General features: G+C 37.8%; 1 protein-coding gene across 3 annotated transcripts in view; it reads right to left on the bottom strand.

The window, feature by feature from the left end:
- Positions 1-16,158, bottom strand: part of RC3H1 (ring finger and CCCH-type domains 1) — a 90,698-nt gene that overhangs the window by 24,007 nt on the left and 50,533 nt on the right. For 2 of the 3 annotated variants that reach the window (XM_059040739.2, XM_067031258.1), the window contains exons 6-7: positions 8,087-8,287; positions 3,568-3,700 (exon numbers count right to left, since the gene is read on the bottom strand). In XM_059040739.2, the coding sequence (XP_058896722.1) occupies positions 3,568-3,700; positions 8,087-8,287 (334 nt within the window). The remainder of the gene's footprint in view (positions 1-3,567; positions 3,701-8,086; positions 8,288-16,158) is intronic. The other variant, XM_059040750.2, reaches the window with a different exon arrangement.

Below are 16,158 nucleotides of genomic sequence, written 5' to 3'. Positions count from 1 at the left end.
GGGATGAGGCGGGTAGCAGTGAAGGTGATAAATAGATGGATTCCTAATGGATTATAAAGGTAAGGCCTACATGATATACTGATAGATCAGATGTACCTTATGAGAGAAAGACGAGTTGATGGTATCTCCAAGGTGTTTGGACTGAGGAAATGGAAGGATGGAGTTGCCACTAACAGGAATGGTGGGTGGGCGGGGGACAGGGGATGGAACTCACTTTTAGACAGACTACTTTTGAAATTCTTATTAGATATTCAAGTAGAACTACTGGATATAGAGCAGGCAGGTGGATATACAAAAGAATTCAGGAAGAAGGTCTCGGTTGTATATACTATGTTACACAGATTCTAAAACACCATGAACTGTAACACATACCATTATTTTATGTGCTACCAAAATGGAAAAGATAGCTAATTATCACCTGTCATTGATTATACAAATGCAGCCCAGTTTCGGAAATGCTAAAATCTGAAAAAAAAATGTGAGCTTCAGAATTGACGAAGTACAGTAAATGTGTGAGTCATATAAATAATATTTAAAGCCATGAGACTTTGAAGACACTACATGAGATTACCTGGGGAATGAGTATAAATAGAAAAGAGACACAAGGATTAAATTCTGGAAGCACTTCAAGGGTTAGAGGTTATGAGGGAAAAAAGGTGAGACGCTAAGGGAAAAAACAAAAAAAAGTTTAGAGGCTATGGAGATGAGAAGAAATCAGCAAAAGAGGCTGAGAAGGAGGGTTCAATAAAGTAAGAAGAAAACTAGGAGAGTGTGGTGGCCTGGAAGTTAAAAGAGTGGTACAAGGAGTAGAGAGTAAACAACAATGTTAAATGTTGCTAACATGTCAAACACAAAGAGAACCAAGAATTGACATTTGGAATTAGCTGCATGGAAGTCACTTGTGACTTTGACAAAAGCAATTTTGATTGAGTGGTAGAGATAAATGCCTGACTGGACTGCATTCAAGAGAGTGCTATAAAAAGGAGAGAATTGGTAGATGACAAATGGTGTCAAAAGTGGGTTTTGGGCTTCCCTGGTGGCGCAGTGGTTAAGAATCCGCCTGCCAATGCAGGGCACACAGGTTCAAGCCCTAGTCCGGGAAGATCCCACATGCCGCGGAGCAACTAAGCCTGTGTGCCACAACTACTGAGCACGTGTGCCACAACTACTGAAGCCTGCATGCTCAGACCCCGTGCTCCGCAACAAGAGAAGCCCCGCTTGCTGCAACTAGAGAAAGCCCACGCACAGCAATGAAGATCCAACACAGCCAAAAATAATACATAATTTTTTTTTAAAAAGTGGGTTTTGATAAGAGGAACAATAAAATGTTTGTATGTTGACAGAGCCACTCTAGTAGAGAAAGAAAACTGATGACATAAGAAACAGATGATACTGGAAGGATATATTTGACAAGATGATATTGGTACATGAGGAGAGACGGTGGCCTTAGCTAGTTTATCCACTGTTACATGGTGTATCCACTATTACACAAGGAGAGTAGAATATATGGGCACAGAAGTAGGTAGGTAGATCGGTGTTGATGAGGTAGTGAGCTTGTGAAGTGCTCTTTTGATTGCTCAGAATGATCAAAGCACAGAAGTGAAAAAAAAATCATTGTGTTCTAAAAATAGATATTAGGGAAATTCCCTGGCAGTCCAGTGGTTAAGACTCTGCTCTTCCACTGCCCTGGGCCTGGTTTTGACCCCTGGTTGGGGAACTAAGATACCATATGCTGTGTGGCACAGCGAAAAAAAATAAATAATTTTTAAAAAGTAACTTGTGTAACTGATGATGGTTTGATTAAGCGATTTTGGTAATAAATTTACTACTCTGAATGTCATGGGTCAAGAGTTCCAAACCTTATTCTATAAGCAAAGGGGTGTCACTAAAAGTTTATGAGTGTAAAAGTAAGATCTGAGATGTGATTCATTTTGCAGCAGTAAGTAGACTAGAAGGAAGAATTAAAAGAGTAGAGAAAAATGAAAGGCATTTAGTCTCAGGAAAAGGAATGAGGCCCTCAACTGAGGCAGTATTAACAGGCATGGGATAGAGGGATATTGTGAAAGAACAGATAAATCCTGTTGTCTCAGGCTCCCCTGGTGGCGCAGTGGTTAAGAATCCATCTGCCAATGCAGGGGACACAGATTCGAGCCCTGGTCTGGGAAGATTCCACATGCCACAGAGCAACTAAGCCCGTGAACCACAACTACTGATCTTGCACTCTAGGGCCTGTGTGCCACAGCTACTAAAGCCCGTGTGCCTAGAGCCCGTGCTCTGCAACAACAGAAGCCACTGCAATGAGAAGCCCACACACTGCAACGAAGAGTAGCTCCCACTTGCCACAACTAAAGAAAGTCCATATACAGCAACGAAAACCCAATGCAGCTTAAAAAAAAAAAAAAATCCTGTTGTCTGAAATGGTATGTAGAGCAAGTGAAAGGAAAAGATATGAAGTAAGACAAAAGACTCAAGTTTTAAGCTTACATACCTCAGAGAATGAGATCATTTACAGAGAAAAGGCAGACAGGAGGAAGAGCAGTTATCAAGGGAAGATGAGTTTGTTTTGAAACACACTGAGTAGAGGAGAGGATACAGAATCTCAGAAAGCATTTGGGAAAGTAGGTCTGGAGTGATGAAGAGATAATAGTGATAGAGATATCTGGGAGTCTATTATCTATAAAGGAATAATACCTGATGCTGAGAATGAATGACCATCATCATCAACAGAAGAGTGAAGAAAAAACAAAATTACAAGAACACAATCAGCCTACTCCTTAGGAGGCAGAAGAGGAAAGAGTGGTCAAAATACGACAGAACCAGCATTCAGACAGGCCAGAGGAGAATCATAAGACTACAGAAAGATAAGGTATCAGGAGAGTTTCTATATCAAGGAAGTGGTCAACATTATCAAATGCTGAAGACAAATCAAGTTATTTAAGGACCGAGAAGAAATCTTTGGAATTAGAAACTAGGAAATTACTAGTGAATGTTAAGAATTTTAGTTCAGTAGTAGGAATAAATACAGGGACAGCAATAGGATATAAGCTAACATACCCTAGATGTAAGTATTAAGTGAAAAATGAAGGCTGGCTGACTTTCAGGTTAAGGAGAAGGAACAGGAAATGGCTGGACAAAGTAGACACACACGGGAGGATATGTGATTGAACAAGATTATCGTAGAGAACATAAAGTTGGGAACAAAAAAATGCAACTAAGGACATATGATACAGAAAAAATGAGAAAACTTGAGTTTTGTCAAAAGAGATGAAAATGGTAAAAATAGAGCACAACTTGTGATGAGAGAGGGAGGAAACATAAAGGATCCCAAAGGGAACCTATTTTGCTGGTAAAGTGAGCAACACAGTAAAAAGTATTAAATAAATATTAGTTGAAGTTATAAAGAGACAGTCAAGATTGGGGCCAGAAACTTAAATACTATAGAAAAGATTTGGAATTACTACACCGGGAGATTCTAGAGAAATGTAATAATTAAATGTAATAATTAAAAGACTCACTGAACAGCACTAAGGACACATAGAATAGTCCGTTAATTTCCCCTGGGCTTACCTGGACTAGGGTCAATATTTGCTAATAGCTCCAAATGGGGTCTTAGTCGATTCAAGTTTGCTGGATCGCCAGTCCTCTGGAGAGCAATTGTTAGTTCCTGAACACTTTGTGCAAAAGAGGCTGGGGTCTGCAACTTAAAAAAAGATAAATATTAACTTCCCCCAAAGACCAGATAATCCTTTTAAAATAAAGATTATTTACAATATCACAACCATTTTTACAATTAATTATATTTAATTTTTATCCTCCCACACATCCCATGCTCTGACCAGACTGGATCACTTGTTACTTGAACAAACTCTGCACTCCTCTGCATCCACAGGTTGGTATATTATATACTCTCTCTTCTTTCTGCCATCACATTCCTCAAATGTGAGATCTTTCTCACCTCCTCAATTTGGAAATACTCTTTACATCTCCAGTTCTTACAGTACTGTGTTAGTTTGGCTCTTGGGGTCTTTCCAAATAATTGAAATTTGGAAATACAGTCTAGAGATAATGCTATACAACAGCATGAACAATGAAACTGTACTCAAACTGTGTTTGAATTCAAGTTGTTATGGACCAAAGATTATGACATCAGATATAACCTTTACAGACTCTATCTGAACTCCATCTGTTGTATGGACTAAATAATTTGAGAAGTTCATTCCAGTTCAAAAAATCCTACATTGGTTTGGGATTCTTGGAAGCTATAAGGTTGTGTATTTTCCTAAGGCTTAATGACACACATACTTGCACTAACTCCCCTAAGCTGGTCAATACATATGACCTGTAAAGTAAAAAAAACTGGTTATGTGATACTAACTAAGGGTTCTTACTTGGAAACATTTAGTTCTCTATGTAGTTTATTAGTATAGGTAAGGGCTGCTCTCACTTCTGAGACTGACTGTATTCTGCCTATGGAATGTGTATCTCTCTAAATGAACTCATTTTCACTTAAAAAAAAAAAAATATATATATACATGTAGAACTTTTTCTCCCCCAAAAATCATTCTAAAAGGTAAATTTTTAAAAAGCATACATTTTTAAAAAACATGGAATAACACAACTAATCATTAAAATGCTGGTATGTCTTTATTCAATTTTTTCTTCTTTGCATGTTTTTCATATACTTATAATCAGCTATTTATAAACTTATGGACTTGCCTACCATTAATATTATAAACAAGGTATTTTAAAAATACCTAGCCATTTTTATTATAAAATACTTCAAAGTAACTGTCTAATATACTAATACCCATGTAACTACCACTGAGACTTAACAAAAATGTTTCACTAACATTTTTTTTAAAGAGATCAAATGTTACTTAATAGCTGAAGACAGTATCTGTCCTGACATGACCACAATTTTAATGACCATGTAACAGTGTTCTGAGCAGATAGATCTTAACTTCTTTAGTCATCCCTTTATTTTTATCCTTTGTAAATAATTTAGCAATTAACACCTTTGCATTCATAACCTTTTTGAAAGTTTGGATTATTCCCTTAAAATAAATTCCTGGAAATAGTAGGTTTGGTAAAGTATATGAATATTTTGAGGCTTCACTGACAAATTATTTCTCAAAAGACCTGTAATGCATTTTACAAACCATCAGCAATAAATGAGAGTATATGTTTCTTTATAGTTTAACAGGCAGTATTTGGCATGTCACTGCTTTAAATGTATTTATTATTGGCGCCGAATTCTAGCCCATCAATTAGGTATACATACTGTTTGTGAACTGTTATTTCATGTTTCTTTGTCTATTAACTTACTGGGGTTATTGCTTTTCTTATCACTTTTAATAAATTCTCCATTTGCACTGTCCAATACAGTAGCCATTAGCAACATATGGCTATTAAAAATTTTAAGTATGTAAAATAAAAATTTTAGTTCATCAGTTACACAAGTTACACATCAAGTGTTTAATAGCCAAGCGTGGCTCGTGATGACCGTACTGGACAATGCATGTATACAGAACATTTTCATTATCACACGAAGTTCTATTGCTTTATACAATAATAAGATATCACACTGTTAACTTCATTTACCAGATTGTTGTAAGAAGGTTTAGGATATTAAATTCAAATTACTGCTCATGGTGTGAGACAATTATTGCAGGATATACATCTAGTTCTATAGTCCAGTTCAGACAAAAAGGTTAATTTAACCTCCTTGTAGAATTTTCATAAAAGCAAGTCAAGTTTCTCTTCAGAGGTAGAAAGCCACTACTTTAAAAGATCATGATTAAGGTTATAATCAGTCCACTGCATAATTTCAGGCCTAGGAGGTGCAGGTGAAGTTTTGATAAAAGTATCTATAGGACAGAACAAATAATACACATTATACTGACAATTACACACCATGCAGTTATAAAACATTTCCTAATTCTCCTTTGACATCAATCTTCTACTTATTTCAATAATTCTACCTTTAGGAATAGCAAAAAAAAAACCCCAAAAAACGGGTGGGGTGGGGTGGTGGGAGAATAGTCTGGAAAAAGGTTTACTAGTTAAGAGCAGGGATTCTAGAGTCAGAACGTCCAAGTTCAAATCCAGCTTTGTCACTTATTACCTACGTGATCCTGGAGAAATGTACTTAATCTCCCTCTGTCTCTGTATAAAAGGAATAATACAGGGCTGTTGAGAAGATTAAATGAATTATTTAAAACCAACAGATAGGAAGCTTTCCCTGGCAGTCCAGTGGGTAGGACTTGGCACTTTCACTGCTGTGGCCAGGATTCAATCCCTGGTCAGGGAACTAAGATTCTGCAAGCCACGTGGTGCGGCCAAAAACTGAACTGAACGAAACTAAACTAACATAAACTAAACTAAACTATTCTGAGCAAACTATTAATGCACTAAAATCAAAAAATAAAATAGGGCTTCCCTGGTGGCTCAGTGGTTGAGAGTCCGCCTGCCAATGCAGGGGACACGGGTTCGTGCCCCGGTCCGGGAAGATCCCACATGCCGCGGAGCGGCTAGACCCGTGAGCCATGGCTGCTGGGGCTGCGCGTCCGGAGTCTGTGCTCCTCAACAGGAGAGGCCACAACAGTGAGAGGCCCGCGTACCGCAAAAAAAATAAATAAAAATAAAACCACCAGACACATGCTAAGCTCTAAGTGTTAAATATTATTTTATTTAGGCTACTCTTACATACTAACATTATTTCTTTTTTAAAAAAAATTATTTATTTAATGTATTTCTTTTTGGCTGCGCTGGGTCTTCGCAGCTGCGCACGGGCCCTCTCCGGTTGCAGCGAGTGAAGGATACTCTTCACTGTGGTGTGTGGGCTTCTCACTGTGGTGGCCTCCCCCATTGTGCAGCACAGGCTCCAGGTGAGCAGGCTCCAGCAGTTGTGGCACACGGGCCCAGCTGCTCCGCAGCATGTGGGATCTTCCCAGACCAGGGCCCAAACTTGTGTCCCCTGCATTGGCAGGCGGACTCCCGACCACTGTGCCACCAGGGAAGTCCCAACATTATTTCTTTAAATTAAATGTAAGGTGGATTCTAATGTATAATCATCTCTATGGTTATAAGGATTTAAGATAAAATAGTAAAAATTAAGGTAAATAGTAAAAATTTTTAAAAATTATTGAACTTAATATATTTACATGGCACTTTTAAGATTTTTATACAGCACTTTCACATATTTCATGTTGAACTGCAACAAAACCAGTTTAAGTATTACTCTATAGTTTTAAAAGAATTAAATATAACTCTTAGAGTCAGAAATAGTGGGGCCTGACCTAAAATTCAAGTGTACTCAAGTCATCTTTTCAACATAACAAACAACAAATAAAGTAGAAATAAGTTTACTAAAATGTGATCAAATATAGAATGGTTGGTAACTTATAATGTGAAATTTTTCTGGTTAAGAATCACAAGAAACCTCAATGTATACATCTTACAGGCCATTAAATGCCTGTTCCAGGAAGACAATAAAGCCGTTTAGAAAATGAATTCAACTAATACAGTGATCAAAACTCAGAAAACAATAAAAGAAGGAAGAAAGGGAAAGAAAAAATAGAGATAGGAGACTGTCACAGGAATGTGAGACAGCAAGGGATAAAGCATTAAAACTAATTAAATCAGGGCTTCCCTGGTGGCGCAGTGGTTGAGAATCTGCCTGCCGATGTAGGGACACGGGTTTGTGCCCCGGTCCAGGAAGATCCCACATGCTGCGGAGCGGCTGGGCCCGTGAGCCATGGCCACTGAGCCTGCACGTCTGGAGCCTGCGCTCCGCAACAGGAGAGGCCACAACAGTGAGAGGCCCACATACCGGAAATAAAAATAAATAAATAAAACTCATTAAATCAAATCTTATATGAACAATGTCAATTATACCTCAATTTAAAAAACCTTTACATGAACAAACTGCTATTGTGATGTGACTAGTTATGACATGACACTCAGCTACAGAAAATATAATTTATAAGAGCCTGACATATAGGATTCACTTAAATATACACTTGTTAAATAAATGAATTACCAAAACTCCATGATTAGTCCAAGTAAGGAACAAAAAAGGGTCTACCTTGTCAATAATGGACTGCATATGAGATTTGTGAGACTGGTCCCCATAAAGCAAAGAGGACCACTGGTCTGGTGCAATTCGTAAGCCTGCTTCCATAGCAATCTGCACTATCTGGGAGTCATGTTCTCGCCGCAGAGCTTCATAGGTTCTAAATTCTTCTTTCAACTGCATCAAAGAAGAGTCTTCATCACGTTTGGTGACCTAAGAAGACACACGTAATCTCATAATGAGTCAGGTAAGAAACAAACTGGTCTTATACTTTATATGACCAAAGAGAGATATGAAAATACTTTGAAGAGAAGAGAGGGAGTCAAGATGGTGGACTAGAAGGATGTGGAATTTGCGTCTTGGTACAACTAGGGCACCTACCAGGTGCCAGTCCCCTGAGGGGACAGGAAGAACCCCCAGCAACTGGGCCGGAGGTTGGGCCTGAGCTCCTGTGGTGGGAGCACCCTGTCCAAACTGTTAGACTAACAGAGAACCTCAGACCCCAGGGAATATTAATCAGGGTGAGGCCTCCTGGAGGTCCTCATATAGGTACCAAGACCCGCTCTACCCAACTGCCTGCAAACACCAGTGCTGGACCCCTCAGGCAAAACAACCCGTAAGACATGAATACAGCCCTAGCCATCAAAAAAAAAAAAAAAAAAAAAAATTGAAATGACAAAAAAAGTTACAAACTAAAGAGCAAGGTAAAAACCTATAAGACCAAATAAATCAAGGTGAAATAGGCAACCCCTGAAAAAGAATTCAGAGTAATGACAGTAAAGATGATCCAAAATCTCGGAAATAGAATGAAGAAAATACAAGAAATGTTTAACAAGGACCTAGAAGAACTAAAGAGCAAACAAATGATGATGAACAACACAATAACTGAAATTAAAAATACTCTAGGGCTTCCCTGGTGGCGCAGTGGTTGAGAGTCCGCCTGCCGATGCAGGGGACATGGGTTCGTGCCCTGGTCCGGGAAGATCCCACATGCTGCAGAGTGGCTAGGCCCATGAGCCATGGCCGCTGAGCCTGTGCGTCCAGAGCCTGTGCTCCGCAACAGGAGAGGCCACAACAGTGAGAGGCCCGTGTACCACAAAAACAAAAAAACAAACAAAAAAACACAACTCTAGAAGGAATCAATGGCAGAAAAACGAGTAAGTGTGCTGGAAGATAAAATGGGGGAAATAACTGCCAGGAACCAGAATAAAGAAAAGAGAATGAAAAGAATTGAGGACAGTCTCAGAGACCTCTGGAACAACATTACACATATCAAGATTCGAATTATGGGGGTCCCAGAAGGAGAAGAGTAAAAGGAAAGGTCTGAAAAAATATTTGAAGAGATTATAGTCAAAAACTTCCATAACATGGGAAAGGAAACAGTCAATCAAGTCCAGGAAGTGCAGAGAATCCTATACAGGATAAACCCAAAGGGAAACACACAGAGACACATATTAATCAAACTATCAAAAATTAAATACAAAGAAAAAAATATTAAAAGCAGCAAGGGAAAAGCAACAAATAACATATAAGGGAATCCCAATAAGGTTAACAGCTGATCTTTCAGCAGAAACTCTTCAAGCCAGAAAGGAGTGGTAGGACATATTTAAAGTGATGAAAGGGAAAAACCTACAACCAAAATTACTCTACCCAGCAAGGGTCTCATTCAGATTTGACATAGAAATCAAAAGTTTTACTGACAAGCAAAAGCTGCGAGAATTCAGCACCACCAACCAGGTTTACAACAAATGCTAAAGGAACTTCTCTAAGCAGGAAACACAAGAAAAGACAAAGACCCACAAAAACAAACCCAAACCAATTAAGAAAATGGTAGTAGGAACATACATATCGATAATCACCTTCAATGTAAATGGATTAAAAGCTGCAACCAAAAGACACAGAGTGGTTGAAAGGATACAAAAACAAGACCCTTATATATGGTGTCTACAAGAAACCCACTTCAGACCTACGGACACATACAGACTGAAACTGAGGGGGTGGAAAAAGATATTCCATGCAAACGGAGATCACAAGAAAGCTGGAGTAGCAATACTCAGATAAAATAGACTTTAAAATAAAGACTTTTACAAGAGATAAGAAAGGACACTACATAATGATCAAGGGATCAATCCAAGAACACATAACAATTATAAGTATTTATGCACCCAACATAGGAGCACCTCAATACATAAGGCAATACTAACAGCCACAAAAGGAGAAATCGACAGTAACACAATAAAAGTGGGGAACTTTAACACCCTACTTATACCAATACACAGATCACCCAGACAGAAAATAAATAAGGAAACAGAAGCTTTAAATGACATAGACCAGATAGACTTAACTGATATTTTTAGGACATTCTACCCAAAAGCGGAACACTACACTTTCTTCCCAAGTGCACACAGAACGTTCTCAAGAAGAGATCACATCTTGGGTCAAAAATCAAGTCTTGGAAAATTTAAGAAAACTGAAATCATATCAAGCATCTTTTCTGAACCACAACACTGAGATTAGAAATCAACTGCAGGAAAAAAACAATAAAAAACACAAACACATGAAGGCTAAACAGTGTGCTGGAAAAAAACAATAAAAAACACAAACACATGGAGGCTAAACAGTGTGCTGCTAAATAACCAAGAGCTCACTGAATAAATCAAAGAAGAAATTTTAAAAAATACCTAGAAACAAGTGACAACACAAACAATGATCCAAAACCTATGGGACAAAGCAAAAGCAGTTCTAAGAGGGAAGTTCATAGCAATTCAAGCTCACCTCAAGAAACAAGAAAAATCTTCAACAATTTAACCTTACACCTAAAGCAACTAGAAAAAGAAGAACAAAGAAAATGCAAAGTTGGTAGAAAGAAGAAATCATAAAGATAAGAGCAGAGATAAATGAAATGGAAACAAAGAAAACTATAGCAAAGATCAATAAAACTAAAAGTTGGATCTTTGAGAAGATAAACAAAATTGATAAACCTTTAGCCAGACTCATCAAGAAAAAGAGGGAGAGGAATGAAATCAATAAAATTAGAAATGAAAAAGGAGAGATTACAACTAACACTGCAGAAATACAAAAGATTGTAAGAGACTACTACAAGCAGCTATATGCCAATAACATGGACGACCTGGAAGAAATGGACAAATTCTTGGAAAAGCACAACTTTCCAAGACTGAACCAGGAGGAATTAGAAAATATAAACAGATTAATCACAGATAATAAAATTGAAACTGTAATTTAAAGTTTTCCAACAAACAAAATTCCAGGACCAGATGGCTTCACAGGTGAATTCTATCAAACATTTAGAGAAGAGTTAACACTTATCCTTCACAAACTCTTCCAAAAAACTGCAGAAGGAGGAACACTCCCAAACTCACCCTACAAGGTCACCATCACCCTGATACCAAAACCAGACAAATATATCACAAAGAAAGAAAATTATAGACCAATATCATTGATGAATACAGATGCAAAAATCCTCAACAAAATACTAGCAAACAGAATCCAACAACACATTAAAAGAACCATACACCGTGATCAAGTGGGATTTATCCCAGGGATGAGAGGATTCTTCAATATACGCAAATCAATCAATGTGATACACCATGTTAACAAATTGAAGAATAAAAACCATATGAACAAGTGTATCACACTAATCCAAGATGTTAATGAAAGGGAAAAAACAAACAAACATATGATCATCTCAATAGATGCAGAAAAAGCTTTTGACAAAATTCAACACCCATTTATGATAAAAACTCTCCAGAAAGCGGGCATAGAGGGAACCTACTTCAACATAATAAAGGCCACATATGACAAACCCACAGCAAACATCATTCTCAATGGTGAAAAACTGAAAGCATTTCCTCTAGGATCAGGAAGAAGACAAGGATGTCCACTCTCACCACTATTATTCAACGTAGTTTTCGAAGTCCTAGCCACGACAATCAGAGAAGGAAAAGAAATAAAAGGAATACAAATTGGAAAAGAAGAAGTAAAATTGTCACTGTTTGCAGATGACCTGATACTATACATAGAGAATCCTAAAGATGTCACCAGAAAACTACTAGAGCTAATCAATGAATTTGGTAAAGTTGCAGGATACAAAATTAATGCACAGAAATCTCTGGCATTCCTATACACTAATGATGAAAAATCTGAAGGAGAAATTAAGGAAACACTGCCATTTACCATTGCAACAAAAAGAATAAAATACCTAGGAATAAACCTACTTAAGGAGACAAAAGACCAGTATGCAGAAAACCATAAGACACTGATGAAAAAAATTAAAGATGATACCAACAGATGGAGAGATATACCATGTACTTGGATTGGAAGAATCAATATTGTAAAAATGACTATACTACCGAAAGTGATCTACAGATTCAATGCAATCCCTATCAAATTACCAATGGCATTTTTTATGGAACTAGAACAAAAAATCTTAAAATTTGTATGGAGACACAAAATACCATGAATAGCCAAAGCAGTCTTGAGGGAAAAAAACGGAGCTGGAGGAATCAAACTCCCTGACTTCAGACTATACTACAAAGCTACAGTAATCAAGACAGTATGGTACTGGCACAAAAAACAGAAATATAGATCAATGGAACAGGATAGAAAGCCCAGAGATAAACCCACACACACGGTCAACTAATCTATGACAAAGGAGGCAAGAATATACAATGGAGAAAAGACAGCCCCTTCAATAAGTGGTGTTGGGAAAACTGGACAGCTACATGTAAAAGAATGAAATTAGAACACTCCCTAGCACCATACACAATAATAAACTCAAAATGGATTAGAGTCCTAAATGTAAGACCGGACACTATAAAACTCTTAGACGAAAACATAGGAAGAACACTCTGACATAAATCACAGCAAGACCTTTTTTGATCCACCTCCTAGAGTAACAGAAATAAAAACAAAAACAAACAAATGGGGCCTAATGAAACTTCAAAGCTTTTGCACAGCAAAGGAAACCATAAACAAGATGAAAAGACAACCCTCAGAATGGGAGAAAATACTTGCAAATGCATCACTGGACAAAGGATTAATCTCCAAAATATATAAACAGCTCATGCAGCTCAATATTACAAAAAACAAACAACCCAACTGAAAAATGGGCAGAAGACCTAAATAGACATTTCTCCAAAGAAGACATACAGATGGCCAAGAAGCACATGAAAAGCTGCTCAACATCACTAATTATTAAAAAAATGCAAATCAAAACTGCAATGAGGTATCACCTCACACCAGTTAGAAGGGGCATCATCAGAAAATCTACTAACAACAAATGCTGGAGAGGGTGTGGAGAAAAGGGAACCCTCTTGCACTGTTGGTGGGAATGTAAATTGATACAGTCACTATGGAGAACAGTATGGAGTTTCCTCAAAAAACTAAAAATAGAGTTACCATATGACCTAGCAATCCCACTACTGGGCATATACCCTGTGAAAACCATAATTCAAAAAGACACATGCACCCCAATGTTCAATGCAGCACTGTTTACAACAGCCAGGTCATGGAAGCAACCTAAATGCCCAATGACAGACGAATGGATAAAGAAGATGTGGTACATATATACAATGGAATGTTAATCAGCCATAAAAAGGAACGAAATTGGATCATTTGTAGAGACGTGGATGCATCTAGAGACTGTCATACAGAGTGAAGTAAGTCAGAAAGAGAAAAACAAATATCGTATATTAACATATATATGTGGAACCTAGAAAATGGTACATATGAACCGGTTTGCAGAGCAGAAATTGAGACACATAAGGAGAGAAAAAACGTATGGACACCAAGGGGGGAAAGCAGCAAGGGGTGGGTGTGTGTGTGTGATGAATTGGGCGATTGGGATTGACATGTATACACTGTTGTGTATAAAATAGATGACTAATAAGAAAAAAAATAAATTAATTAAAAGAAACAAACAAAAATAACGGATTTTTGAATGAACAGAAGGATTATATATGGACTGATATGTGTAATACATGTGAAATACAAAAAATGTTAACTGGAGAATCTAGGTGGTGGGTATACGGGTGTTCTCCATATAATTATTTAAACTTTTATTTATGTTTTAAAATTTTTATAAGATGTTGAGAAGAAGAGAGCATTTAGATGTTTCCTTCCTATAGACTTTGCATTAAAAAAATTAATTCCAAAACACCTGTGTTGCTGCTATTGTGATGTAATCTTTTCTTCTGTACGTCTTCTAACGAGATACAGCTTGCATAAACGTGAGTGCTACTGGTTTCTGTATTTTAACTTTTGTATCCAGCCACCTTATTAAATTTTTTTTGCTTATAATAGTTTTTCATCTGATTAATTATCTCCCCAAGTAAGATTATCTTTCTCATTTCTTTCCAATCTATATAAGCTTTATATTTTTTCTCTTGTCTAACTACATTGGCCAGTACCTCCCAGATAATGTTAAATTATGGAACTCACAGAAGACTTCTTTGCCTTGCTTTTTAGCTTTACTGTAATTCTTCTCATGCTTCCAATGCTGCCTTTTGAATATATGTCTGGTGTCTCCTGTGAATGATTTAGGAGACTCAAGTCTTACTGATGAGACATCTGAACACTTCAATGTGAATGCCCATTTCAAGTTGGCACCATTCAAGCCAGGTTCCAGAAATATGCCCACCCCACGCCTTAAAAAAAAGGGGGGGGAAAAATGACTGGACCATCAGGTACAGCTCTGCAAACCAACACGTACAGCATTTAGAGAATGGACTTTGGGGTCTGATAGACATGGGTTCAAATCTCAGCTCTGCCACTTCTGAGGTATGTGGTGTGAGGGCCACCTCCCCTGCCTGAAACCTCAAGTGTCTTTGGGGAATCGAAGGGGACACTGTGAGTTTAGCATCTAGCATACTGAGGCTGTTCTCATTCACCAGCATGGGGGAGGGTAGGGCCTGGTACTCTGCATTGCTAACACAAGAGAGTTTGTAAGCTGGTGGGATATCACATGTGCATAGCAAGTAGTCTGAAAAGACATCCATTAAGCTGGGAGCTGTAGTCACTTCTAAGGAACTGGATAGAAGGGATATATTCCAGTAGGCTGAATATTTGTAAAGGGCAAGTTTTATATCTGTACCTTGAAATACATACAGATGTTTAAAGAAAACCAACCAAGAAACAAAGTAAATAAAATGGGGTGGGGGCGGTATGTAAGATGTCAAGGTTGGCAGGAATCCTAGAATGTCTGAGTCTCCTTGACAAGGTCTCTTCCTCCAGTGATGTTCTCCCTCTGAAGGAAGCCCTTGCTGACCCTACATGGAGCAGACCCTGGAGTCAAGATCACCCCACACCTCCTCTACCCTACTCTCCCACCCTCTTCATATTCTTACTTCTTTTTTTGCTTGAGTTAGTCCTGATTTAGTTTAGATATGCACACTCCTTTGAAGCCACTTGTCTCAGTGAAGACATGCCCACTCCCAGACTCAATATGTGAATCTTAATTATCTAAGCTAGGGGCTCTTAATGTAGTCCACAGACCACCCCTACCAAGGGTCCGTGGATGGAATGCATGGGATTCACAATCTTGCATTGGGGAAAAAGAAAAAAAAAACTATGTCTTTCTTTTCATTAAACTCCAACTGAAATTTAACATTTTCTTCTATTACGAATATAAGCAACAAATCACAGTATCATTAGCAGTAACTTGTGACTTTTTCACCAATGGAAAACACAAATATTTTCGTATCACAAAACAGTTATTACAGGTATCTCAGAACACTGTTTACCTTCATCACTACTTAAAAATTATAGTTGTTATTAGATCTGCCGCTAGATTTTGTTATTTAGGGCACTAATAAAGAAGCAAGTTTATTCCTGTATCACTTAAAAAATATATTTTTTTATATACTTGGTTTCTTTTGTAATCTGGTCATTTTATTCTATGCAATTAAATAGAATATTCTGGGAAGGGGTCCCTAGGTTTCACCAGACTGCCAAAGCGGCCCATGGCACAGAAAAGGTGAATAAACCCTGGTCTAAGCCAATGCTGGCAATTCCATTATCCGAGTTGGAGACTACTTAGGAAGTGTCACGTGACCTAGTGTGTCACA

Source organism: Kogia breviceps, chromosome 1 (genome assembly GCF_026419965.1).
Source record: "Kogia breviceps isolate mKogBre1 chromosome 1, mKogBre1 haplotype 1, whole genome shotgun sequence".
Classification (NCBI taxonomy): domain Eukaryota; kingdom Metazoa; phylum Chordata; class Mammalia; order Artiodactyla; family Physeteridae; genus Kogia; species Kogia breviceps.
Note: the sequence above shows the minus strand (reverse complement) of the source record. Positions and strands in the feature narration are given on the sequence as shown.